The sequence below is a fragment of the Carex rostrata genome, chromosome 1 (assembly GCF_964058835.1).
Source record: "Carex rostrata chromosome 1, lpCarRost1.2, whole genome shotgun sequence".
Lineage (NCBI taxonomy): Eukaryota > Viridiplantae > Streptophyta > Magnoliopsida > Poales > Cyperaceae > Carex > Carex rostrata.
Window position 1 is genome coordinate 20,626,943 of NC_135918.1, and position 25,404 is coordinate 20,652,346.

The window sequence follows — 25,404 nt, forward strand, 5'->3', positions numbered from 1 at the left end:
TGATTCAAAATCAACTAAATTAAATTGAAGTCTCAAGTCAAAGCACCCAAGTTCATTTCAATTTTGGTTTCTTCTCTGGCTACCGTAGACCCAACCATTTATTTCCCATCTCCAAATTTTGATTTCAACAGTCCATTCCAAGTTTCCAACTAATAATACCAACTTGTGCTTAGACCCCTCTAACAAGAAGTATTTACTCCAGTTTTGAAATTTATAAAGACAGACCTTCTAAAATATGAAAATTCACAATTAAGTTGATGGAATTTGTATCAGTAAATACCAGAAACCTAAAATGCTTTATAACAGTAAAAGTATGACGCTAGTACAAGGCCTTGCAAATCAATGCCACATTAAAAGAAAAGTGATGTGGTGGAGAGTAGAAAAATAGAGTCCAGATTCAATAAAGAAAAATCACAAAAGTTCCTTGTATATCAATCATTACCAATTCCTTTCTAATTCATTTCAATATTAGATCCATGTGTGAATCAACCTCATTCTTCCAAAGTCAACCATAATTAGAAAGGAAAATGATTGGCTGTCAATAATCATTTTAAGATTAGTTACACAAATCACTAACCATTCAAGGTACTGGCACAACATATACCCTACCCAAACTCTCAAATAAGGAACTCGGAATTGAATTAAATTGAAACTCTACTCAAAGACAACAAAACCCAAATTATCAAGGCTAGCAATTGTGTGTTGACTGCAAACCACAATCGGGTTCAAACCCGTTATAGAATCAATAGAGAAAAAGAGGAATATTCATAATTTCTGTGACATTACTCCATCTCAGCTTGTTTTCCTTTTTAGTTCCACAATTTAGGTATAAATTTCAGTTTCATTTGGAATCTCACAGAAATAAAAAGGAGAACAAGTTCGTATCAATCGAATGATGAGTAATTACAAAGGCCTACCTTGAAAGCATAACCTAAATAATTATACTATTCAATTCCCCTCTTTCTGTAACGTAACAAATGCAATTGCCATATCGTTGAATTAATTCATTAATAAAACAAAAGAGAAGTAATTCAATTGCAACACATGAACAAAATAAGGTTATAATACTCAAGCAAGGCAAGACCTAAAACAAACACTATAACCTTGCTATTAACTACTGAATTCCAACTTGAAAGAACTCAAAAGGTAGAATACTAGAGTTACCTGCAATTTGTACAATTCTAGATAGACGGGGAAACCGAGTCTCGAGGCAGTCGTGAGTGTTCCCGCCGTGAGTGCGCTCATGTATGATAATGAGTGAGAGAGGCACAAATATGAGATAATGGAAAGATAGAGAGAGCCAGATGACTTTGGGGGTGTTGAACGGAACAGTGAGAAAATTAAGCAGTAAAATATACAGTGAGTCTCCATATGAATATAATACAATTTTGTATGTGCTCCATTGTTTTTACATTTAGCTGAAAACACAAGGTTAAATTATAAAAAGTCAAGAGATCAGTCTTCCATCTCAGATTTTATTTAAGTGTACAGCATGCAGCTATTGTTATTTGTTTTCATTGCACTGTGTATACTGACAATTACTGTACAAATACAATCGCAAACAAAATCCACAAATTCTACAATAAAAAGGGGAGAAATTAAGATATATATATGAGAATCATGCACACAAGAAAACCAAGGGCATCAGACCTTGATGCATCCATCATGTATATACCTTAATTAATTTATCCTACTATATCAAGTACCCAAAGGCCAAAACTAACAATAAAATTACATCATTTAAATTCAATAATCATATGGTAAGATTCTCTTGTATAGCCAAAAATGCACCGCCTATTTCACCTCCCAAATCGGGGAAAGTCTTACAACCTGGAAGGGATGTTACCTTGCCCCTTTGTTCGACATTTAGAGGATACTTTAGTAGGTGGCCTCTCATCTCTGTTACTTCATCTGCAACAAACTGCTTCCAGTTGAGTTCTCCCATGGTGCGTACCCTTTGTACACATTCAAGGCTCTGTGGTTGGTTGAATATTTCCTCACTGGTACCGGTGTGCTCTGCCCATAATGACATTCTGTACCCATATATCTGCATTTAATATATTTAATCAGATTTATTATTATATGTTATATATATAAGTTCAGGCATGCATATATATCTGCCGATATTGCCATTACCTGACCATGAGGAGCAGATTGGTTTTGGTTTCTAGCCCAAGTGTATTGCGGCTGGTACGCACCCATTGCAATCTCTGTATCTCTGGTTCCTTCAAGTGATCGCTGGTTTATGTTTGCTGATCCAATTATCACATACTCATCATCCACTATCATACCTTTAGAGTGAACATATATCATAAACCTCCTATTTTTCCTTGCATTTTCCTGTTGGAACATGTCATGTCATGTCAGCATATATATATTCTTGGTAACTGAGTGCTATCAAATCAAATATGAAATATACATATAAATAAGGGAGAATTTCCGGTGTACCCATGGAAACTTTTAAAATAGCCAATATCCCCATGAAATCACTATAATATCCAATATGTCCATAAAACTTGATATTAATTCTTCTATCCCCTTTTATTTAATTAGACTTTTATTTAATTATTTTAAAATTGAATTGGCCAAAATACCCTTTCCATTCTATCTCTTTATTTCCAGTTTGTCTTCAAATTTTGAAATATTTGAAAAGCTAATTTACATTGGTGTATCATCCTGGCAGTATTTCTTTTCTTTCTGTCTATGCTCTCGATTTTCTGAAAATGGTGTGATACATATCATTTCAAGCTAAAGATTCACAATACATCATGAACCAATAGAAACCAACAGATCCAGCTTTTGTAATCTATGCATAACAAATCCAGCTTTTTTAAGATTGACAATATTTTTAATTATTGCTTTCCAGATCCGAATACTAACATAAATCTCACTTGGAAAATACCATTAACACTTTCTCTGCATCTATATAGGTGAAATTACGAGAAAATCACACACCACAAACTACTGCAAATTCCGGAAATTCAGTATATAATGAATCAGCTTCAGTAACATTGGTAGCAGATCACAGTCGTACTTGCAAGGTCTAGATATCCAATAACATCTCATTTGAAAATTTCGTCGAACACTTGATGTGCATTAGAGTTGTTTACCTTACCAGTAAAAGCATGCCAAACCTTCTGTAAATTCCATCAATTCACAGGGACACAAAACCAACCGACACAACATCAATCCCAACCCACTATCTTTCTACCAGATTGTATACCCAGACGCAAACTTAGGGGAAACCGTTAGTGTTAAATTGCAAGAAAATAACAAAGATACTGAACTGCCAAATATAATATGTTCAGTCTAACCATAATTTGGTGCCTTTGTATTGTTGCCGCTCTCAATATTTCCACCCGTTCTCAGTTATCGTCTCCTTTTATATTTCGTAGAGAGAGAGAGAGTGTGTGTGTGTGTGTGTGTATAGATATAGATATATCTTCTTCATTGCCTTTTTTTTTTATTTTGGTGTTGTGCACTCGTTCTCACCAACTCATCATGCTTTTAGTCGTTTGTTAGCTGTTGCTAGTTTGTTGGAGTGGTAACATGTAAGGTTTGTATTTGTTAAGCACTAAAGCATTGTTGCTTATTCAAGAAAATGGAGAACATAGAAAAAGAAAGAAATACAGGGAGGATGATACACCAATGTAAATTAGTTTTTAAAATAGTTCAAAGCTTGAAAACGAACTGGAAATAAAGAGACAAAATGGAAAGGGTATATTGCCCGATTCAATTTTTAAAATAATTAAATAGAAGTCTAATTCAATAAAAGGGGATAAAAGAAATAATATTAAGTTTTTATGGGTATATTGGATATATGGTGATTTTATGGGGATATTGGCTGTTTTAAAAGTTTCCATGGGTACACTGGAAATTCTCCCTATAAATAAATACCTGGGGGTTATTTGAATTAGATGAAGTTTTTGACGGCGGTGCTCGGTCTGGAGACTCACGGTTACCAAGGCAAAAGAAATTGAGGTAATCCTGTGGCTCATACTTGTCCTCTAGGCCAGCTTCCTTTAGAGCCCTGTAGATTGTCTCATACATCATCTGCATTGTCTTCTTCTGCAATCAATCAAACAACAATTTATTGTAAATACTTGCAAAATTGTCTCCACAAAATATTCATACAGCATAAATTTATACAATGCTAACCTGCCAATATAAAATTCTCTGTGTAGGCGCACTTGTTGGATTGCCCTCTGGCCACATTGGAATTACAATGTATGCAGCAAACCTCTCATTTGCTTTTATCTTGTTTGCAATTTTTAAGGCAATCTCAATTGGTATCAGATTATTGGCACCTGCAGTTCAATGCAGTGATATCAATGCACAATTTACATACTAACATCTCTGTGTATTGCATCAAGTGATATCAAAATTTACCTATATCTTTGTTGGAATCCCAGTTGAAGGAAGAACCGAGAAAATACTGATTTTCAATGTAAATGAAATGCTGGGCTGCACGGATGGCATTTACATAAGCAGCATGTATGCTCATATCAATCAAAACATTCTTCCCACACACAAGGTTCTGTTGTTCAATACAAAGTTTGGAAATGTTTTTTAGAAGAATAAAAAAAACAATATGTAGCCCAATTAAACCAAAAACACCACGAATGAAAAAAGAAATTATGTACCCTTAGGCTTGCTTCCCTTGGATCCTTGGGGAAATCTTTAGCCGAGTTTGAGTCAATAGATCTGAACACCTATTTCGGCAATAATCATCAAAGCAAACAACATATAGTATATGATTTAAATAACAGGTGTTTTTATGCTACATACAGTATCAATCAGGGCCTGTACTGGACTTGTATATAAATGTTCTGGCATGTACCATTTATATATGGTATGACCACATGCATAATATAATACCTGTACGTGCCAAGATTCTGGATCACTGTCGCTCACGTAAGGTGTATCATCAAGGCATATCTCCGGAATTCTCTTAAGATTTAGCAACGTGTCATCGTAAGACTTGCCCATTTTCTTAAGCCCGTGACGTTTTGCCCCTTTTAACCAGCGCTCTTCAAAATTTTTCAACACATCATAAGCTGCTGGGCCATCAATTTTAGAGTGCAAGTCGTGCCATGGCTCTCTTGGACCACGACTATCCACCTCCTACAGATGCAAAGGAAAAATAACATACATACAAGCATATATATTATTTTATTATGAAGGTCAAATTAGGATTCAACAAAATGCAAAAAAGTAATTAATTACCGCAAAGTTGGGGTTGTGATAGTCATCCTTGTGAACTGTGTCTAGAGTCCTAAATAAAGGATGTGTTGGGGTATCATATCGGCCTCCACATAGATCAAGCCCTCCGACAAATGCAATTATTTTTCTTCTATAGTTCCCAGCATCAGCATCCACAACAATAGTTTTCTGATGATGTGTGAAGATAGTTCCAGTTTCCTGCACTCAAACATATATTTATATATATATTTAATTCATGGACCAGTGCCATTATCATTCAAGTCATTAACATAACTTTTCTTTTACTATATATCATAAAAGGTTTTAAGTCAGATCACCTGACCTGTTGTTTAACAATGCCGTTCTTTTTGCCAGCAGCACGAGGGCAAAGCAGCACATTGACTGAAGAATGCTTAAAAAATCGCCGTGTCTCCTCGTCATCAGTGCCCATGATCCCGTCCTGCCAAGAATTTTTGTGTAGACAAACTAAGACACGCACGCACGCACACAGTGATTTGTGATTATAAGGAACATCATTCCAAATGAAAAACAATGAAATTAACTTACAGTTTTGATACCCAGAAAGCTGCGAGATGTTGGGTCATCCCAAATGAGGAGGCAAACCCTAGCCCCTTCTTGTGACTTGCGTTTGAGGAGTTCACCCAACGTAACCATATTCCCTTTTCCTCCATCACGAACCAGAGTGACTGTATGAAAAACTGACCAACCAACAATATAAATCAACCTAGTAGCACCACTAATTGCATCAAACACATCTCTCCAACACTGCCCATGCTTATACTGCATTCCATTTTGAAGCCAGAAGTCTGGCAAGCAATTGTCAGGCACATGTGCATCTTGGTACAATGTCACCTTACCTCCCCTTCTAAGAGAAAAATACGTATTGGGCACTCCTTTGCAATCTGACCCCACAGTAACACCATGGTGGTACATTGTAAGCTTCGCAACTGGTATGTATTGTATTGAGAAACTCAGAACAGCTCCTTGGTTGCATGGCTTTCCATTTGGCCTGAGAACTGGAAATACGTCATCAATCCTCTCCCCTGTGTAGATCCTTTCAGCCGGGATTGACACAGTACCAATAATCTGTGCACCAAACACATCATCATCTTTTACTGTGAACAACACCTCAGCAGCCTCATGGGCCACAGGAACATAGAAATGCTGGTCCCATATGGGGTTCTCATTGTTGTCAATCACATATGTACGTGCTATTACAGCGTAAGAAGTGGAGACAGTTACATATGGGTCACTAGTCATAGGGCCCCCCACTGCAATTCTCTTGTGAAACATATCCTTATTGGGCAAATTTTTGGCAGATCTGATAAATATCTCCAGACTTCCGTGAAGAAGGAGAACCTTAAGTGATGACTTCCCTTTGCTGCTTGGAGATCCATATGGTACAATCGGATTGGTATTGCCGTGCTGTGAACCAGAAAAGGTGCCACCATGTTGTGATCCAGAAAAAGAATTAGAATAGTTACCAAATGAATCATACCTCTGGTGCTGGTACTGCGGCGATGACGATGACGTGGCGACTGTATCAGAGATGTGCATATTAGCCAATCCATCATGAACTGAGGAAATGGTGTCAGAATGGGAGGGAGGAGGAGGGGGATAAGAGAAATGGTTGGGCGTGTCATACCGATCAGTGCCGGTATGATGGAAGCTAGACAGGTTGGGCGTGCCATAGTGATCAGTGCCGGTATGATGGAAGCTAGACGGACTTGAATGCAGGTTGGGGTTGTCATAATCATAATGGCCACTTGCAGTGTTGGATGGTTGCGGATGCGGGTAGAGATTTAGATTGGGATTGTCGGGATAATTAGTGGAAGGAGGAGGATAGTAGGGCGGGTAAGCAGGTGGAGGGTATTGCAATGGATACGGATTCCCATGATCATTAGGTGGAGGTGGAGGTGGTGGTGGGTATCCGTATGGTGCATACGGTGGATACGGATTCCCGTGATTATCCATTTGCTTTTCTCTTCTCCTTAATTGCTTTGTATCTATGTATCTATCTATCTATGAGACTGTGACTGCCCTCCGCTCCGCGCCTCATACTCATGACTCATCTCATACGATGATACGAGGGTATGACTTAATTTTTAATTAGATCTGGTTGATTCTCGTCCAGATGAGACAAAGATGATGACTCGTCTCGTCTCGTCTCGTCTTCAGAGGAGAAATTGATGACTCTTAATTTATTCTTTTATTCCACAAGATTTCAAGACTAGAACACGCTTCTCAATAATAACCCTTTTCAACTATATGCAATATTTACTATTACTTTTAACTCTAACAAAATATAATCTAATATAATATAATATAATATACCAAAATTATTTACTATTAATTAACTATAACATCAATAATCATAAACTCATAAATTAAACTTGCTCATTGCTTTAAAAAATTAAAACGCCAAAGGGTTTAATAACAACAATAACTGTTCACTTGTTTACTATGCGCTTAGGAAAAAAAAAATCACTCATACTTCATAAAAATCAGCCCATACACAGTATTTCGGTCATTCAAAAATTTTCATTCCCGTTTCCATTGCCGTTCCCTTTAGGCCCTAATGGGGTTGTTCGGCAACACCTTTTAATTATAGTTATGATTAAGTCTTAAAAAAGCTTAAGAAACCGATTCCATCTATACTTTTAGCCTTTTAGGTTAAAAAAAAACAATATATTTTATTCCACCAAATTGATTTTATAATTTTAAAAATTATAAGATTGTAAATATTCAGTACAACCTCGAATGTTGGTAAGGGGTGCATTTAATATATATATATATATATATATATATATATATATATATATATATATATATATATATAGTGCCTAGTCTAGAGATCATATATATATCAGGTGTTGACAAAATTTTGACCGCAGTTGAGACTTGTATTAATATAATTGAAGCTGTATATATAAGCATATATTTGTACATGTATATATATAGTATATACCGAGGATATATAGCAAATATAATATATCTCATTGTTTTATTAAATGTGAAATGAACCTTAAATCCTTATATATATTGTACCATAGGTTAGTATTGAAATTTTTCAGACTACTACAGTCTATAGGGGACCATAATTTATATGTAGCAACTTCATATATATATAATTCATACGTAATTAATTTCCTCAAAATGTATTGAACATATATTAATTAATTAGTTTTGATTCTTGAAAAGAACTTTCAATAAATTAATTGTGCGTGTCCATTGGTTTTGTTTAATTCTTGAACATTAATCAGAGTACTACCTACTTTCCTTTTTGGTCGCCTGAGTCACAAAATCAGTCATGTTTTGCATATCTTTTTGTATCCTCAGTGTCTTCAATCGTAGGGGAAAACATGATGCCGATATATATATATATAGATGGGCTATGGTGCATTGCAATGCATGGAGGGGTTTGTGCATTGGACCATAAATCTAAAATTCAAAATTCAAATGGCCGATCCAAACCGTTCATCTTGTTCTCCATATTAATATGTGCTTTGAGACCAAATTTTACATTTTTCTGAATTTTTTTACTATTTATTAAGTATTTTACAAAATTGTTGATCCAACGGTGGCTGCTGATTTTACTGTTTTGTTAAGCCACTGTTGGATCAACAATTTTGTAAAATACTTAATAAATAGTAAAAAAATTCAGAAAAATGTAAAATTTGGTCTCCAAGCACATATTAATATGGAGAACAAGATGAACGGTTTGGATCGGCCATTTGAATTTTGAATTTTAGATTTATGGTCCAATGCACAAACCCCTCCATGCATTGCAATGCACCATAGCCCATCTATATATATACCACTATGATTGAATTTCGCTCCATCTTCTATGTGACTTGAAATTTATTTATTGATCATTCCTTGGTGGTTCTTTTCATTTTTTTTTTAATATTATACAACATGTATGTGTTCAATTCCAATATTTTCATTTCATTTTCAATACAATTTAGTGGGATAAAAAACCAGAGCATACTTCATTTTTTTTTCCTACCCAATCTTCTCTCTTTTTCTATTTCTACCTCCACCCCCATGTGCCTCTCTTTCATCATTTTTTACTTTCTCCATCGTACACGTACTAGCCTATGCATCTATAAAGAACCACTCATCTATTTGATTTTGAATTGTGGGACTAATTCTATGTTCTGGATCCGGATTTTTTCTTCTTCTGTAATTACCAAGAAGCACAATATATATGCTCCGGTACAATTTATTATGTCGAAAAAAATAAGATGCAAGAAATATACATGCGTAATTTTTATTCTTTGGTCTGGTGCTCTAATAATTTATGATATTAAAGCAAAAAATTGTATGCTATATATTAGATTAAATGTTTGTTTTTTTTATAATTAGATATATAGCATACAACATTTAAAATATCTAATTACAAAAAAAAAAAAAAACAGTTTACAAACATTTGCAAAAAAAAAAAAATCAGATATTTTAAATGTTTGTAAACTGTTGTTTTTTTATTTTTGTAATATCAAAACAACAGTTCACAAACATTTGCAAAAAAAAAAAATCAGATAGTTTAAATGTTTGTAAACTGTTGTTTTTTTTATTTTTGTAATTAGATATTTTAAATGTTTATTTTTTAAACGTTTTTAATTGTTTTTCTTATTCTGTTATATAATAATTATTCTATTATAATTATTTTATTGATATCAACTTTTTTAGAAAGAAAATAGGATTTTCCATAATTATTCCCACAGCAAATGTTTTTAATAGTTTATTTATTTGTAAATGTTTTTAATTACATATTTTAAAATGTTTGTTTGTTTTCTAATTTTTGTAATTACATAATTTAAATGTTTATTTTTCTGTAAGTGTTTGTAAAAGTCTATTTTTTTGTAAATGTTTGTTTGTTTTCTAATTTTTGTAATTATATATCTTAAATGTTTGTTTGTTTGTTTGTTTGTTTGTTTGTTTGTTTGTTTGTTTGTTTATAAATGTTTATTTTTTGTAAATGATTTTAAATGTTTATTTTTTATAAATGTTTTTAATTGTTGTTTTCTTATTCTTTTAATTTATTTATAAATATTTTTCTTATTTTATTTGTATCATTTTAGTAATATTTTTTATTAGAAATGGTTCATCTTTTTAATAATATTATTTAATCAATTTATTTAATTTCATTGATATAATTTAAAAAAAAATTATGTTTACCAAATGTTACAATTTACAACCCATTAAAATATTAAATTTACAGTATATTATTGGTCTAAAGAAATAGATGGTGGCACAATAGTTTTTTTTCATTGTATTTTTATATTTAATTACTTTTTTATATTAAGCTAACTTTAACTCAATTGGTTAAAATCAATACAGAATAGAACACTATACTATTTAAAAACAATAATTAAATAAAAAATTATTTATAACTAAACTAAACTAAAATAATTAAATAAATATATATATTTTAAAATAAATAAAGATTTCCCACAATTAATCTCATGATACAAACGAACACTCATTTTCTCATATTTCCATAATTAATAGTATGAAAGGAAAGGAAAGGAAAGGAAACACACTAAGTCCAGTTTTACCTTAAGAAGACATGCACCATTTAATTAAGTCCAGTTTTACCTTCTCTCTTGAGTCAATATACATATATACATGTGGGCCTGAACAAAAGACACCATTTTTGACCTAATCGATTTCTAGCTACTTGCCAGTATTATATTAACTCTTTCTCTTATTGATTAAGTGACCATCTATCAATGATGCACAATCTCTCTATACAAATTAAGCATTTGTTTATTCTACAGTATATATATAGTAAGTCATTCAAGATTGTAGATATATATACTTAATATAGAATTAAATTTGTACCTCACAAAAGAGTCTCCTTTAGAGATTTCCCTTGTTCAAGTGTGATTAGTTGCAATAACTCACTATACAAAAGATAATAAGTATTCTGAAACTTGAGTAAAGCTAGGGTGTGATGTGCTCACCAAGAGAGTTTGGTGAGCACAACTCCAAAAGTTCATCGGATCGATTTCAAACGCCAAATCTAAACCGTTGAAATCCATGTGCTTCATGAGTGATGCTTGTGCATGCAAAATTTTGAAAGTTTCGAGTTCATTTGCTACACGGTCAAGCGGTCAAAGAAATGAACATTTTATTAAGTTAATTTATAAGTTGTTTTATATAGTCAATTTTTATTATTTTTTTGATCGCTTGACCGTGTAGCAAATAAATTCAAAACTTTCAAAATTTTGCATGCACATGCATCACTCATGAAGCACATAGATTTCAACGGTTTAAATTTGGCGTTTGAAGTCGATCCGATAAACTTTTAGAGTTGTGCTCACCAAACTCTCTTAGTGAGCACATTACACCCTAGCTTTACTCCTGAAACTTTTCTAAAAATGGACTCTTTAATTTGCATAATAAGTTAATAACCAAAGTTTGATAATTAAGGTAAGGACAATAACTTAATTATGCGAGAAATATTAATTAAGTGAAAGATAACAGAATTATACCTCATTTTCTTTTGCATAATATATATATAAACCAAAAAGTACCTTAATTATTTGCATATTAGAAAGTGATCGAGAGATAACAGAAACGTCCTTCATCTTATTATTTATATAAAAACTCCATTCACAAGTACTGTCATTAATTATTCTTATTTTTATATATACATATATGTCAAATTGTCTCAATTATGTAAAATTGAGGTAGGTAAAAGATAGATCAAAAGCTACTAATAATATTTGTACACAGTAAAAGATAGACTGAAAGATGGATCAAAAGAATATCAGTATAAATAGGAGCAAATAATCTAAACAAATTTTTTTGCTAAATACAACCCTTTCACAAAGAACTAAATTCAGAATCTGAATTAAACTTCCAGAGCTGCGAAATGAAGTTGGATAAAGTAGCTAGAGGAAAAAATAGACAAATTAATTAAGTATAATTAGTTAATTATTAATTAAATTACCATGGATAAGAGCAGTAAGGTGTAGCCAATTCTCATTAGGATAATCTCATCTAATTGCCTTGGCAGATTGTAGCAGGTGTTCAGTTTGGAGCTCATTGAGATCCGGATCACTTTCAGCTTCCCATACTCTTCCTTCTTTCTCTTAGCCTAAATTTGTCAATTTGCTAAATTTTGAGATTTCTACACAGTTAACAATATGATACAGATGCATATATAAAATTGAAATTAATAATTAATGGCAGAGATTGAAATATGATTTTGATGAGTGGCTCAGATCCTCTAATAGTTGTTTGAATGCTAAAAGTTCATGGAGGGTGTGTGGCACAATATGCAGGTGTGGAGGAGGTGAATTTAAGATGTTATCAAGATTCAAGCCTGCTTTATGTTGCACAATGAGCCACATGGCTAACGCAACAGAAAGATTTCTAAAAAAGGGAATTCGTGATATTCGAACAACATCTATTCTAGTGATCCTATTGATTGCATCGTATAGCCAAAATCTTCTCCAATCTTTCATTTTCAGAGATTAAATATTACAGATTTCAGAGATCACATCTTTCATTCCAATAGAAATTAGATAAAAACCAAAAGAAATAGATTAAGAACCAATAAAAATCAAACGACTTGTTTTTTTAATTAATGCATTACTTATCATAAACATCAAATAAGGATCTGAAATTCTGAATAGGAATCTAAATCCAATAGAAAAAGCGGGTCTCATAAAATATTTTGTTAAAAAATTTAGGAGGTAAGGACCATATGTTTCAAGGTTTTTGAAAAAGGTGAATTTCATTTAATTTCCCAGAGTTAATTATAGCAAATTCCTTAGAAAATTGGTTGATTCATATTTAAATTAGTGATCATAAGCTAGTAATAAAAACAAATTCAAAGAAAAAAAATATCTTCCTACAACACAGAATAAGGATTCATTCCTCAAAACTATAAAGTGATAAGCACACTATTAAGTATTTGAAATATTAAAAAAAACAAAGAGTTTAAAAGGGTTAACTGGCATGAGTGGAAAGGACACACAACAAATAAACAAAATTAAATGTCAGCAATAGTGAAGTGAATGTGTGAACAAAATTAATTAAATGATCTAATTCACATGTTTTTATGACAATGTAGATTTATTTTTATGGCAATGTTATATATATTCATCGTCTGGTTTGGTTAGACATGTAAATTTATTTACTGTGTAACATGTGTAGAGAGTAGAAAGCAATACACAATAATATCTACTATAAGATCAAAGGATTCCTTGATATGTGAAAAAGTACAATTGGAAAATAGTTAATTAAATTTAATTAAAAAAAATTGACTGATGATAGATAAAAAAAAATCATAATATTTTGTCTTATTTGAATTATATATATATTTTTAGCAAGCTGTCCAGAAACATTTGAGTTATATATAATAAGTTGAATTATTAGAGTATGTTTGTTAATTAGAAATTAAATTGAGAAGAAGAAAATGTTCAGGTGCAATTTCGCCACATCCCATTTGTCATATATATTTTTAAAATTTCAAATATTAGAAGATCATTTCTCAAATAATAAAATCCAAGAAGTACATAAGCGTGAAAAAAAAAGTTACAAGTCTATTGCTAGCTAAGCGTGCAAAAAGATGATGAATGAAAACTGTGGAACTTTAGAGAAAACACAGCAAGAGAATTGAATTTTCGAAGTGGTGAAGTACCGTTGATTTTATCAGGAACCAAGCTTACCAGGTTAACGATAGCCCTTGCGTGAGTGGTGAACCTGTATGGTCAATTTCCTCTGGGTCAATGGCAAATCGCATCTCTGGTACGACTACTTTAGTGATGTCATCGTCTTTGGCTCGACCAATGGCTTGTTTAAGTACAATAAATCAGTGACACTCACGCGGGGAGAAATCACCACGTCCGGTTCATCATTCTCGGCTGGACATTGTTACTTGACCCTACATTGATCTGAAAAATGATTTGGATTTCTCTTTGTCTCTTGCGGAATCCTGTAATCTGTATCCATTTGAACAGTTGGACCACCTTCAAATTTTTAAGAAGCATTTCACACCATTTTGTCTTATGATGGAGACCGAATCATCTGCCCCCCGGGGGGCAGGAATTTCCTGTCCCCAGAGTCTCTGCGGGTGAGACTCCATTTAAAAACAGTAACAAAAATTAAACCCTTAAACAGTAACGGTCCCACCCCGGTTCTACTGCGCAGAGACTCTGGGGGCAGGAAATTCCTGTCCCCCGGGGGCAGAGGATTTGATTTCCTTATGATGTCCGCCTAAGAAGTAAGAACCAATCTCCATCCGTTATGAATTACGGAGACTTCAGGGACCCACCTTGAAAGCTTGACATGATGACATCACTACAAGTCTACAATGTAGGATAGGCCCTGCTGGGTCAGGACACAATGGGTTCCACTTTTAGTGGTACGGTTTACGGTGAATGGACCACCTATAAAAATTATTTCCTCTTAACCCCTCCTCGGCTTCTCTCTCTCTGTTACCCTTACCCCTTTCTCCCTTTGTGCTTCACAAAATGAATTAGAGGGGGAGGGGAGAGCATGGGAAAGAAGAGAAGAATTTAAAGACATTCACCTGCTCCACAAGTTAATGCTGATGTAAAGGAAGGAAGTTTGTAACTTCTAATATTATCTTAAATTTGACTACTTTGCCCTCATCAACAAAAAATAACATTTTTAATTCTTCAGCTTGTGCGGCGCATGTAGTTATATGTGTATTTTCATTTGATTTTATGCTATCAATCCAAACACTATAATATTATCAATAATTAACATTTTAATTCTCCAATTTGAAGAATCGGCACCAACCCTGTTCAAAAGTCAAAGATATCATTTTTATGTACCCAAAAGTGATATTTACCAGTTTCTAGTTTCTTTAATACCTTATAGGTTCTCACATTTGTGTACCAGTTCGGGCTGGTACAAACCACATTTGCAACTCAACACTGACCACTGTTAGACCAATTTACTCTTTTGAACATTTTTTTTTTTATTTTCTTAGACTGGTACAGATAACCAAAAAATTGCACAAATCCATTTAGATATCAAGCAGAATAGGGATTATTATGCTATGAATTAAATAGAGAATAGGGATTACTATGATATGAATTAAATGGAGATTCTTTATTATTTTAAAGTTAGTGAACTCTTTGCTCACCAACTATTTTAATTAGAAAAAAAATATTATGTACAGTACATCAGTTTCTAAAAAAATGAAATAAGGGAATTATTACAACTTGGCTATAGTGAAAATAAAACTGCTATGAAACAGGAAAACAAAGAAGGGAAAATCTCGTTACTTCTGTTCCATTGCCTGATTTGATGCTTCTGGTAAGCATCACCTTACATGATTGCATTCCAGTGCCTGATCTAAATATTGACTTCATGTATGAGCTGCGCCTCTCTCTTCCTCTCTTCCTCTCTTCTAAGAAGACTTTTCGATTTCTTTCACGCCATAAGCCCATGCTCCATCCGCCCGGATTGTGCCTCATAAGCACTTGTCATTTGGAGCCACCGAAAACTGTGTATTAATCCTATCCATAAGCACTTGTCACTTGTCTTCACATTTCCACTTGGCCCCACAAATCCAAAACTGTGTATTAATTAATCCTATCCATAATATTTTTGCGCAAGTGCTAAAACAAAAACTGGTACATATCAAACATTTACGTATGACCAACATTTGCTCACCGCTACTGACTTGTACATACCAAAGCAATATTAATCGACAAATACTAATTGGTTCATTCAAAGCATTACAACCATAATCAAGTAAATAGAAAGCGAACGATAAAACAAATTACCGAGTCATTGGTACCAGTACACATTACACACACAAAAAATAGAAAGACATTGGTACCAGTACACATTAGAGTCAATTTTTCAACGATTTTCACCCACCTGCTTTGATAAAATAGCTAGGTGCTCCATCTTTTTTTCTTGAATCATTCATTAATCGTATACCAAAACAATTTTTTCAATAAGTTTATCTTACTTGATTTGAATTTTTGATTCAAAATCTGTAATTATTTTGATTGAGAATGATTAATTTAAAAAAAAAGAATTGATTTGAGGATATATTTAATCTTATTTACTGTTATGCCATTGAAAACCATTCGCTTATTTTCGCCGATTTTTTTATTAATAGAAATAAAATAAAATAAATATTTAAAAAGAGCATAACTTTTATGTTTTTGCGAAAAGTAGATAGATCGGGTCTAGATAACCCGTTCCACCGGACGGGTCCAATTGACCCGTCCCGGTTAATCCTCATTTAATCTTAACTAGCATCACGGAAAAAAAAAAAAAAAAAAATTCCCGGACGTGTTTAAGCGTCCCGTCCCGACTCCTAAAAAAAAAAAAAAAAAAAAATTTCTGAACGGGTTTAAGAATCCCGTCCCGATCCGTTAAAAAAAAAAAAAAAAAAAATTTCCTGGACGGGTCCTCTTAACCCGTCCCCCCTGCTTCCTCTCGCTTCGCTCGCAGTCCGCTCACTCCACTCCGCAAGTGAATCAACCAATGATTATTAATTTTTTATTAATGGGAGCTTAGAGTATCCGCTGGTCATCGGATGAAATTCTATCTGATGCATCGTCTGGGTCGTTCAATCTATGTTAAGATTCGTGCAAAATTAAATTAGAAACCACCCTAAACAGTTGCTCAAATCTTATAGTGGATCGAACGGTTCATACCGAATTTGGTCTGATGGCCAGACCCCCTTCGCTCCACTTATTAATGGGCTATAAATCATATAAATCACAAGAGCAAATTAATGCAAATTAAATTCTCATACTACAGTGTCTAAACTAAACTCTCTCCTCTATCTATCAATATTAATTTGCTCTTTAATGGATGACCTCTCCGGTATCAGATCAATCTTACCATTTCTTCCTATATCTCTTTCTCCAACACCTTCCTCCCCTCATCTCACATGGCCTGAGGAAGCCGAAAGGTCTCTGTGTGACCTGACCAAGGGCCCCACTGTCAGCCATGTCGACTCGGGCTCCAAATTCTTCGACTTTATAGATAACGTCCGTAATGAACTTGATTTCTCTTCACAGCCTCCCCTAGCTTATGCCACCTCCAATGGTTTATCTTTCTTCTTTGATCAAGTAAATTGCTGTTTCTAAATTATTTCTTTGATCTTTTTTTTGCACTTTGGCACTAAATTATTACTAAATAAGGATAAAATGTTTTCTTTCCTTGAATTTTGACTACAGCACTTGTCTAGAGATGAAGCAAAAGTGTGGTTTGATGAGGTTGTCCCTAGCTTGGCCGCACTGTTATTGCGCCTACCTTCTCTGCTAGAGGCTCATTATTGCAAATCCAATAAATTAGTTGCAATCGACAAATTCAAACTTCGTCCCGAATTTTCTTTTGTTTTTTGTTTTGGACCCGGGACGGGTTGTATAGAGCCGGCCAGCTTTTTTTTTTCGGACCCGGAACGGGTTGTGTAGATCCGTCCGGGATTTTTTTTTTTTTTTTTCCGGATCCAGGACGGGTTGTGTAGAACTGTTCGGGTTTTTGGTTTTTTCCTCTCGTCGACAGAGATTAGCGTTGACAGTGATTAGCGATAATCCGGGACGGGTTTAAACAACACGTTCTACTTAGTTTTGGATAAAATTCAAAAGTAATATTGTATTTCGATATTTTAATTATTTTTTTTCTATTAATAAAAAATTCGGCTTATTTTCGCGTCCGCATTAATTCTGAATTTCCACCGTTGATTAAAATTAAATGGTCAGGATTAAAAATAAAAGAAAGAGAGTAATTTATTAGATGTCTTTCTCTCTCCCAGCGCTGCCCCCATTCTTGCCCGTCTATCATTTCCCAATTTTTTTCTCTCCCTCGCGATTTCAGGCTTCAGCCGCCGCACCGCACTGGAACCCTCCTCTCTCCCTTCCTCGAGCTGGCTCTGGCTCTGGCTCTCGCTCTCGCTCTCGCGCCGACTCCCAACGACGCTCTCTCTGTCTCGCGCTAACTATCGCCGACAAGTCTCTCTCTCCGTGCATGCTCACAGGTGTCCTTACTTCTCAGGCACTCTTCAGGAGTAAGTTTAAATTTACAAGCTGCTATTATATTTTGTTTCACTGGCTTGTTTTGTACAATTCTCAACTGTGACATGATCCTAAAATGGAAACCCAGTGATGCTTTACTGGTGTCGTATTTGCAGATTTTAGGAATCACATTTAATTGAAGTAAGTCTTGGCGTAGTTGCAGCACCAGTATGCACCTTTACTAGCTTTGCATAATTGACATTGAGGCCAGTTTGAAGTTGGTTCAGACTATAACTTAGTGAGGTAGTGCAAAATGGACCTACTGAAAGTAAGGCTTTGGTTAAGAAAAAGAAGACTAATGCTTTGCTAGGATTTAGGCAGCCTCATTGTACACACTGGAAGACTTAATTTTTGCTAAATTGTGGGTTCAAAATGGATTGGTCTAATGCTTTCATTGCTTAATTTATGGTGTAACTTTATGCTTATGCATTTTGTCCCTTGGACATTTGCACAGATCCTTGGTTTTAATTTCTTCAAAATATCTATTGCAGTTGCTTTCATACCAGCTCTGTGTTGGTCACTTGACCATGTATCAAGGTTCCTTAGACACCACTTTAGCTTAGTCCAATAAGCACTAATTAATCAACAAAAGCCTATGGAAAAACATGAATTTTTTTTACAAGTCAAGGATGCTATTATTTGTTTTAAGGAAAAATTTCTAGTGTACCCATGAAAACTTTTAAAATAGCCAATTTCCCCATGAAAACATCTAAATATATAATATCCCCATAGAAATCTAACTTTCTTGTTTTTATCCCCTTCTATTTATTAAACTTATCTTTTAGATAAATATACCCCTTTCTTTCAAATAGATCGAAGGGATCTCTCCATTTCGTGCCTTGGAATGAGAAGAATCTAAGTACACCGGTGGTGCCTTCTTTGGATAAAAAACGAGTTGCAAAGAAAGCTACCATAGGAATATAGAACTGTTATTATGAAACAAATAAATTTTACTTGATCTGCACTTAGTAGTTGATAATCCTTAAGACCTCCAACACTTTCAATTCAATCTCTCAGTTTCCTCCAAATTGGTAATTTATTGAAAGTAGCATTGGAGGTCTCAAGGAAGGATTACTAACTACCAAGTGCAGATCAGCTAGTCGAAGCAGTTGGTTGAATTTGTGTGTGCTACGCAATTTTTTTGCTTTCTGGGGCCAATCAAATATTATATGGTAAATTTTATTTTGTTCAATTACATATAGTGGAGAGATAGGACGGAGAATAAGTTTTGGATGTTTGGCTGAAGCCCTATCTCTTGATTTATCTGATGTTTGCTTTTCCAGTAAATGCTTTCAGTTCTAATGAAATTTTTTTCCTAGAGATGATCCATCTCTTATTGGACCGGACATCTGTCAGGTGCCCGACAACCCAAGAAAAATGCATTTGATAGATCTATATTCTAATTTCTTTTTATTGTAAGGTATAAGACAAGGCACAGCCAAAGAAGGCAACACTACCATCACGAATCTGAGAGCACCTATAAAAATTATTTCCTCTTAACCCCTCCTCGGCTTCTCTCTCTCTGTTACCCTTACCCCTTTCTCCCTCTAAGCCCTGCCGCGCCATGTCTTTCAGATCCAACGGCCGAAACCTCTCCTTCGAGATCCTCTCCGGCTATATCCCATCGTCCGGAGAGCCTCCCCCCGGTGAAGTCGCGCCACGCCGCAAACGCAAACGCAAGCCAAGGAAGAAAAAACACAACACGGACAGTAACATCCCCTTGGAGATGATCCCCAACTCAGACGACGAGTCGCTGTTGTTGCATGCGCAAGATATTGGATTTAAGGTCCTGGAGAGCTCCAGATCAGTGTGCGGGGGCTCCACTACAGTGGTGAACCAGGTTGACGATAGCCCTAGCGTGAGTTGTGTTCGCTTTGAGTTGAGACAGAGAAATGTCAATGGTGGATTGGGCGATGCTGACGTGTCAGATGAATTGGGAAGTAACAAGGACGTACAAGATGTTAATACTGGATTTAAGAGGGAAGGTCATGATGTTGATGTTCGATTTAAGGGATTGGAAAAGGAGAAGTCTCTGGATTGGAATCAGGTTTTGAAAGATAATGCTGGTTTTCCACATGGTAAATTTAATTTTTACTCTCTGTTTTGTTGTTGAGTTGATGCCATTATAGAAAATGCAGATTGTCATAGTCCACTATTGATTTCAGATTCATCATTTTTGGAGAAATCACCATTGAAGTACTTCTTGGGAGAGGTATATAGTGGGAATTCATTGAGGAGCACCATCTCTGTAGGGAATGAGAAGAAACGACAGAGAGTATATAACTCTATGTTTCATGTACCATGGAGATGCGAAAGAGTAAGTTTGATCTGTTAACTATCAGCTAGTGATAAAGGACCAACTAATTTTGTTGGTTTATATCTAAATGACATCCAATTGCTGTTATCAACATTAACCTATAATAAAAAGGTGAGCAAATTATGCATGACTTTCTGTTCTAATTAAATTGCTTCATAGCTGCCTGGAACCCAACATTTAAATCATATCGGTTTGATATGATGTTAATACAGACTTAGGAAAAATGGATTATTGGATGTTGCAAAAACTTGTCAACTTAAAACCAAATAAGGTTAGTGCTACTGCTAATAGACAAGATTTCGAGCTTATTATTTTTCTAGCAGAGACCCTCAAAATTTAGCATAAGCTCATTCTTACCAATATATGACTGTAAAAATTGTGTAGCTCATAGTTGCGGGATTCTTTGTGTGCTTGGACTCATTTCTCTCTCTCCTAACAATCATGCCGGCAAGAATTTTAATGACCATTTGGAAATTGCTTAAGACCCGGTAGGTTTAACCTCTTCACCTAAGTTTCTACATATCTTTTTGTTCAGTTTAACTTGACAATTTCCATTAACGAGTTAGTCTTGTGGCAGGCAGTTACTAAGGCCGAACGCTGCTGAGTTAGCTGATTATGGCTGTTTCATTGTATTAGGTTTAGGTGTTGCTTCTTTGCAAATGATAGGTAATCTCTATTTGTTTTTACAAAATTTTCAAATATACTTGTCATACATCTTCTTGTTCTGAGATCTTAATTTTTCCTTTGTCAGATATTAGCTTGATTTATCATGTCATTCGTGGTCAGGGAACAATTAAACTCTATGTTGTTTACAATGTACTAGAGGTGAGTTGTTTTAGCAAAATGACTGATTTTTTTATTGGGAGAATTTTCAAGAAGCCCTTCTATTAGCTATGAAAGTTGCAATTGTTTTAATGCTATTGGCCACCGACTGTAATAGTTCAGGAGGTGGCACAAGTTTTTGTCTGACAGTCTCTATATTTTCCTGGAAAAATTAAATTTATAATTATCATTTCTTCTCTATTATATGTTTCCTGCTTTAAACTTCAAAATTTGATATTTAGCCATCAAATATTCCCAATAAATTTGGTAAATTATTGAACATATGGTTTGTTTCAAAAATAAAAATTTTTAAGCTTATGATTAATTTGGTACTAGTGGTAAAAAAAGAAAAGTTCATCAAATTCATTTTCTACGGGAATTTTTATTCATGATAAATAGAAAAAAAGAAAAATTGAAATGAGAAAAGACATGGGGGAAATTTCAAAAATGAGAAGATAGATATATGGTATAGCCTCCTTGCGGAACGCCAAAAAAAGGGCGTCCCACTTAACTTTTATTTTTTTACTTTTTTCCAATTTTCTAGATGGTATGGCATCCCACTTTAAGTTTTTTCTTTTTTTTCTGTTTGTTATGAATAAAAATTTCGGCATTTTCTATTTTCTCTCACACCTTTAAGGTTTCAGCCCACCATTACCCCTGTTCCTCTGAGAAACAGCTTGTTTACTCGAAAACTTATTTTGTTTTAGTGAGAAAGGTGGTGGGGATGAGCTCAAAAGTATGTATTGTTGGTTTGTTTATAACTGAGATTAACAAAAGGTAGAAATAGTTCTCCTTACCAACCAAAAATAAGTTAAATGTTTACTGAAATTAAGATTATAAAGGATTATCTACAGGACTGAAATTTTGATGAGTACTTATTATAATGAAAAGTTTTGATGGGTATGTATTGAAATAGTTGGAGTTTTGGCGGGTAAAATGAAATTATGCTATGACAGAAGAATTTGTGAATATATGACCACATGCCCAACCTTGCTTTTATATTTCTTGATATTAAATTTTTGGTTTTGTGAAATTTGGACAGATTTTTGATAAGTTATGCCAGTCTTTTGGTGAGGATGTGCTTCAAGTTCTATTTAACTCTGCTGAGGGACTATCAAGTTGTTCGAAAGATAATCTCACTTCTGAACTGATGCAGTTTGTTTTAGATGAAGCTATAGCTGTCATAGCATTTGATATCCTTTCTAATGAATTCAACATTTTTCCACTTCTCAATTGTTTTTTTTTCAGTATTTGGCTATTTGCTCATTCCTCATTTTTGACACTTGGCAAGCAAATACAAACGGGGATCTGAAAAATTGAAACACTAATAACAGCAAACATGGTAGATAAAAACTTCATCTGCAGAAAAAAATTTAAATTTGAATATTTTTTGCACGTCCTTGCAAAAGAAGAATATTTCCGCACTTTTCAGAACATGCCCAACAAGCCCCTAATTTTTCATTTTCTTCCCAACAAGCCCCTAATTTTTCCGCACTGTTCAGGATATTTTGTCATCTCTTTTAAGGGTTTGTGCTGGATATGTTTATAGGGATTAGGATATGCATTGTATATGCATCTGTCTTGCCTTGGTACTATATGTGAAACTTCAGTATATACAAACAATTTGGAATTCCTTAACTACTCAGTACTTGTGCATTCTTTTGTGTTATTAGCTCAGGCTATTACGTTATCTACCTGTATTATAGCCCACAACAATGCCTTGCTTGCACTTTTGGTGTCAAACAATTTTGCCGAGATAAAAAGTAACGTGTTCAAGCGTGTTAGCAAGGAGAACCTGCACAATTTAGTGTACTATGGTTAGTTACTCTGAACATATTTATGTAGATGTATTCTTATTTTTATTTTTTTAAACTTTCAAGTTTGTAATTGTCTGTCATATACTAGGGAAGGGTTAAGTTGCATTGTGAACTTTTTAGATTTGATGGCTAAGTCATATGCATGTCACTAATATGTTATTTATGTGTTGAACAGATATAATCGAGAGGTTTCACATAATGACATTTTTATTATTTGTGCTTGCTCAAAATTTATTGGAGGCTGAGGGACCCTGGTTCAGCAGTTTTGTTTGGGTAAGTTTTCCAGTAGCTGTCATATGTTATTGTACCAGCCGTTTCATGTCAAAAAGGGTACATGACAATAATGTTGATCATCACAGAACAATTAGGATGAATCTACTGCCTGCCAGTTGCTACCGGACAATTAGAAGTGATACTTCACTGGTACCAAACAGGAAGTAGGCACCTCTTGGAAATAATGAGAACAAATGTTCTTCATACGCCTTTTATGTTATATATTTGTGTTTATTACTTCTGCATTACTTATATATATATTTTCATTACTTGTGCAGAATGCACTGGAAGTATATGTTTGTGAAATATTAATAGATGCAGTGAAGCATTCATTTCTTGCAAAATTTAATGAGATTAAACCTGTTGCATATTCTGACTTCTTGGAAGACCTTTGCAGACAGGTCATTTTCTTTCCTTCCTACTATGATAGCCTCATATATTATCTTATGCACAGTAAAAACTAAAAACAAAAGAATAACTAAACAACACTTTTTGGTGCAGATACTAAATGATAAACCTGACGAATGCCAAAAGGATCTCACCTTCATTCCTCTTGCACCTGCATGTGTGGTAAGATCTATAGAACTGACCATATGTTTCTAAATGCAAAATGACCAAGACACCCTCATAAAACATAAATTGTCCAACGTACTTTCTAAAAGAGAGAAGATACTGTAATAACCTTACAAAGTCACATTTATTTGAAATTAATACTTAATTTCTTATACCATATAGGTGATAAGAGTTCTAACCCCAGTGTACGCTACATTGCTTCCAAGTGGCCCCTTTCATTGGAGGGTTTTTTGGATTATAGTATGGTCTAGTTTGACCTACATTATGCTCGCGGTTTTTAAGACACTTGTAATTTTGCTTCTTCGCTTTCTGGCCACATGGTATGTAAATCTTCGTCTTAAGACTAAGCAACATGTGGATTGAATCTCAAGACTGAGCAGCATATGGGTACAGATTTCTTTGCAACACACCAGTTTTGCCAAAAGGATTTGACTGAGACGCTCCTTTGGACATACATGCGAATGTCAAGCAAATTTGAATAATTTTTTTAATGTATATAGTTGAGGTAAAGTTTCACAAAAAATGTGAGTATTTGTTGTACTGTTACACTGGCACAGGGATAAATTGTTCTCTACTGATGAACCGTTCGTTACGCAATGTGCCAATGTCGCATAACAAAGGGCAATAATAAGAATTATTTTTAGATATTTTACATAAAACAGGCAGTAAATTGTACTTTCGATCAATAAATTTTGTTAGTAGCTGTTACTTTTTTGCAATTGCAGAAAACAAGATAATTAAAAACTATATGATAAGAAACAAAAACCAGATGTTCACTACCATTGGAACATGCTTTTTTAAATGTGCTAGCGCAAAAATCAAGAATTGCATCTGAGAAATCATGATAATGTATTGACTATTGAGCGGCCATTTTTATTAATAACCCCAAAAAAAAAGTATTTACCAAAATAACCCCAAATTTTGAGTTTATCACTGGCGGTCCAGTTCCATACCAGACCGCCAGGAACCTGGGCGGTCTAGTAGGGACCAGACCGCCAGTGATTGTTTGTCCAGTTCAAATCAGCATTTTCTCTCTCCAGCACACTGCAAAGAAGGAGAAAGAGAGAGCGCAGGCGATTGTTTGGGCGATTTCAGACGATTTTCTAGGCTACTAAATCTACAGGTAATTTTTTTTTTCATTCATTTGTAATTATTTTATAATTAGTCTATGTTTACTGTACAATTAGTCTATGTTTCTGGTTCTGTTGAACAGGATGGACAATAGCGAAAGAGGTACTCATGCTGCCAAATGTCACTGTAATGCAGTACTTCTTTTGAAAAGAGTTGGTGTCAAATGTCCCATTGAAAATCCACCCCTTTCAGACGATGACTTTGTTAAAAATCCATA

General features: G+C 34.3%; 2 protein-coding genes across 4 annotated transcripts; one reads left to right on the top strand and one right to left on the bottom strand.

Moving 5' to 3' along the window:
• Nucleotides 1-1,584: 1,584 nt before the first annotated feature.
• Nucleotides 1,585-7,212, bottom strand: LOC144563868 (phospholipase D gamma 1-like). Its single transcript, XM_078313336.1, has 10 exons — nucleotides 5,770-7,212; nucleotides 5,546-5,662; nucleotides 5,227-5,421; nucleotides 4,879-5,124; nucleotides 4,644-4,712; nucleotides 4,390-4,537; nucleotides 4,159-4,307; nucleotides 3,898-4,068; nucleotides 2,137-2,340; nucleotides 1,585-2,047 (listed from the first exon to the last, which is right to left on the bottom strand). The coding sequence occupies exons 1-10, from the start codon at nucleotides 7,195-7,197 to the stop codon at nucleotides 1,754-1,756; spliced, it is 3,021 nt and encodes a 1,006-aa protein (XP_078169462.1). The 5' UTR covers nucleotides 7,198-7,212; the 3' UTR covers nucleotides 1,585-1,753.
• Nucleotides 7,213-18,025: 10,813 nt separating this feature from the next.
• LOC144563876 (protein POLLEN DEFECTIVE IN GUIDANCE 1-like) lies at nucleotides 18,026-24,634 on the top strand. Of its 3 annotated transcripts, XM_078313352.1 has the most exons (13): nucleotides 18,026-18,247; nucleotides 19,675-20,332; nucleotides 20,420-20,571; nucleotides 20,784-20,842; nucleotides 20,956-21,059; nucleotides 21,149-21,237; nucleotides 21,323-21,396; nucleotides 22,436-22,586; nucleotides 23,043-23,210; nucleotides 23,386-23,483; nucleotides 23,762-23,884; nucleotides 23,985-24,053; nucleotides 24,219-24,634. In XM_078313352.1, exons 3-13 carry the CDS (start codon nucleotides 20,556-20,558, stop codon nucleotides 24,417-24,419), a joined length of 1,152 nt encoding a protein of 383 aa, XP_078169478.1. In that variant the 5' UTR covers nucleotides 18,026-18,247; nucleotides 19,675-20,332; nucleotides 20,420-20,555; the 3' UTR covers nucleotides 24,420-24,634. The 3 variants fall into 3 exon arrangements, with proteins under 3 accessions (XP_078169478.1, XP_078169471.1, XP_078169483.1); XM_078313345.1 differs by lacking the exon at nucleotides 20,784-20,842 and having other exon boundaries at nucleotides 18,039-18,247; XM_078313357.1 differs by lacking the exons at nucleotides 18,026-18,247; nucleotides 19,675-20,332 and having other exon boundaries at nucleotides 20,398-20,571.
• Nucleotides 24,635-25,404: the final 770 nt, after the last annotated feature.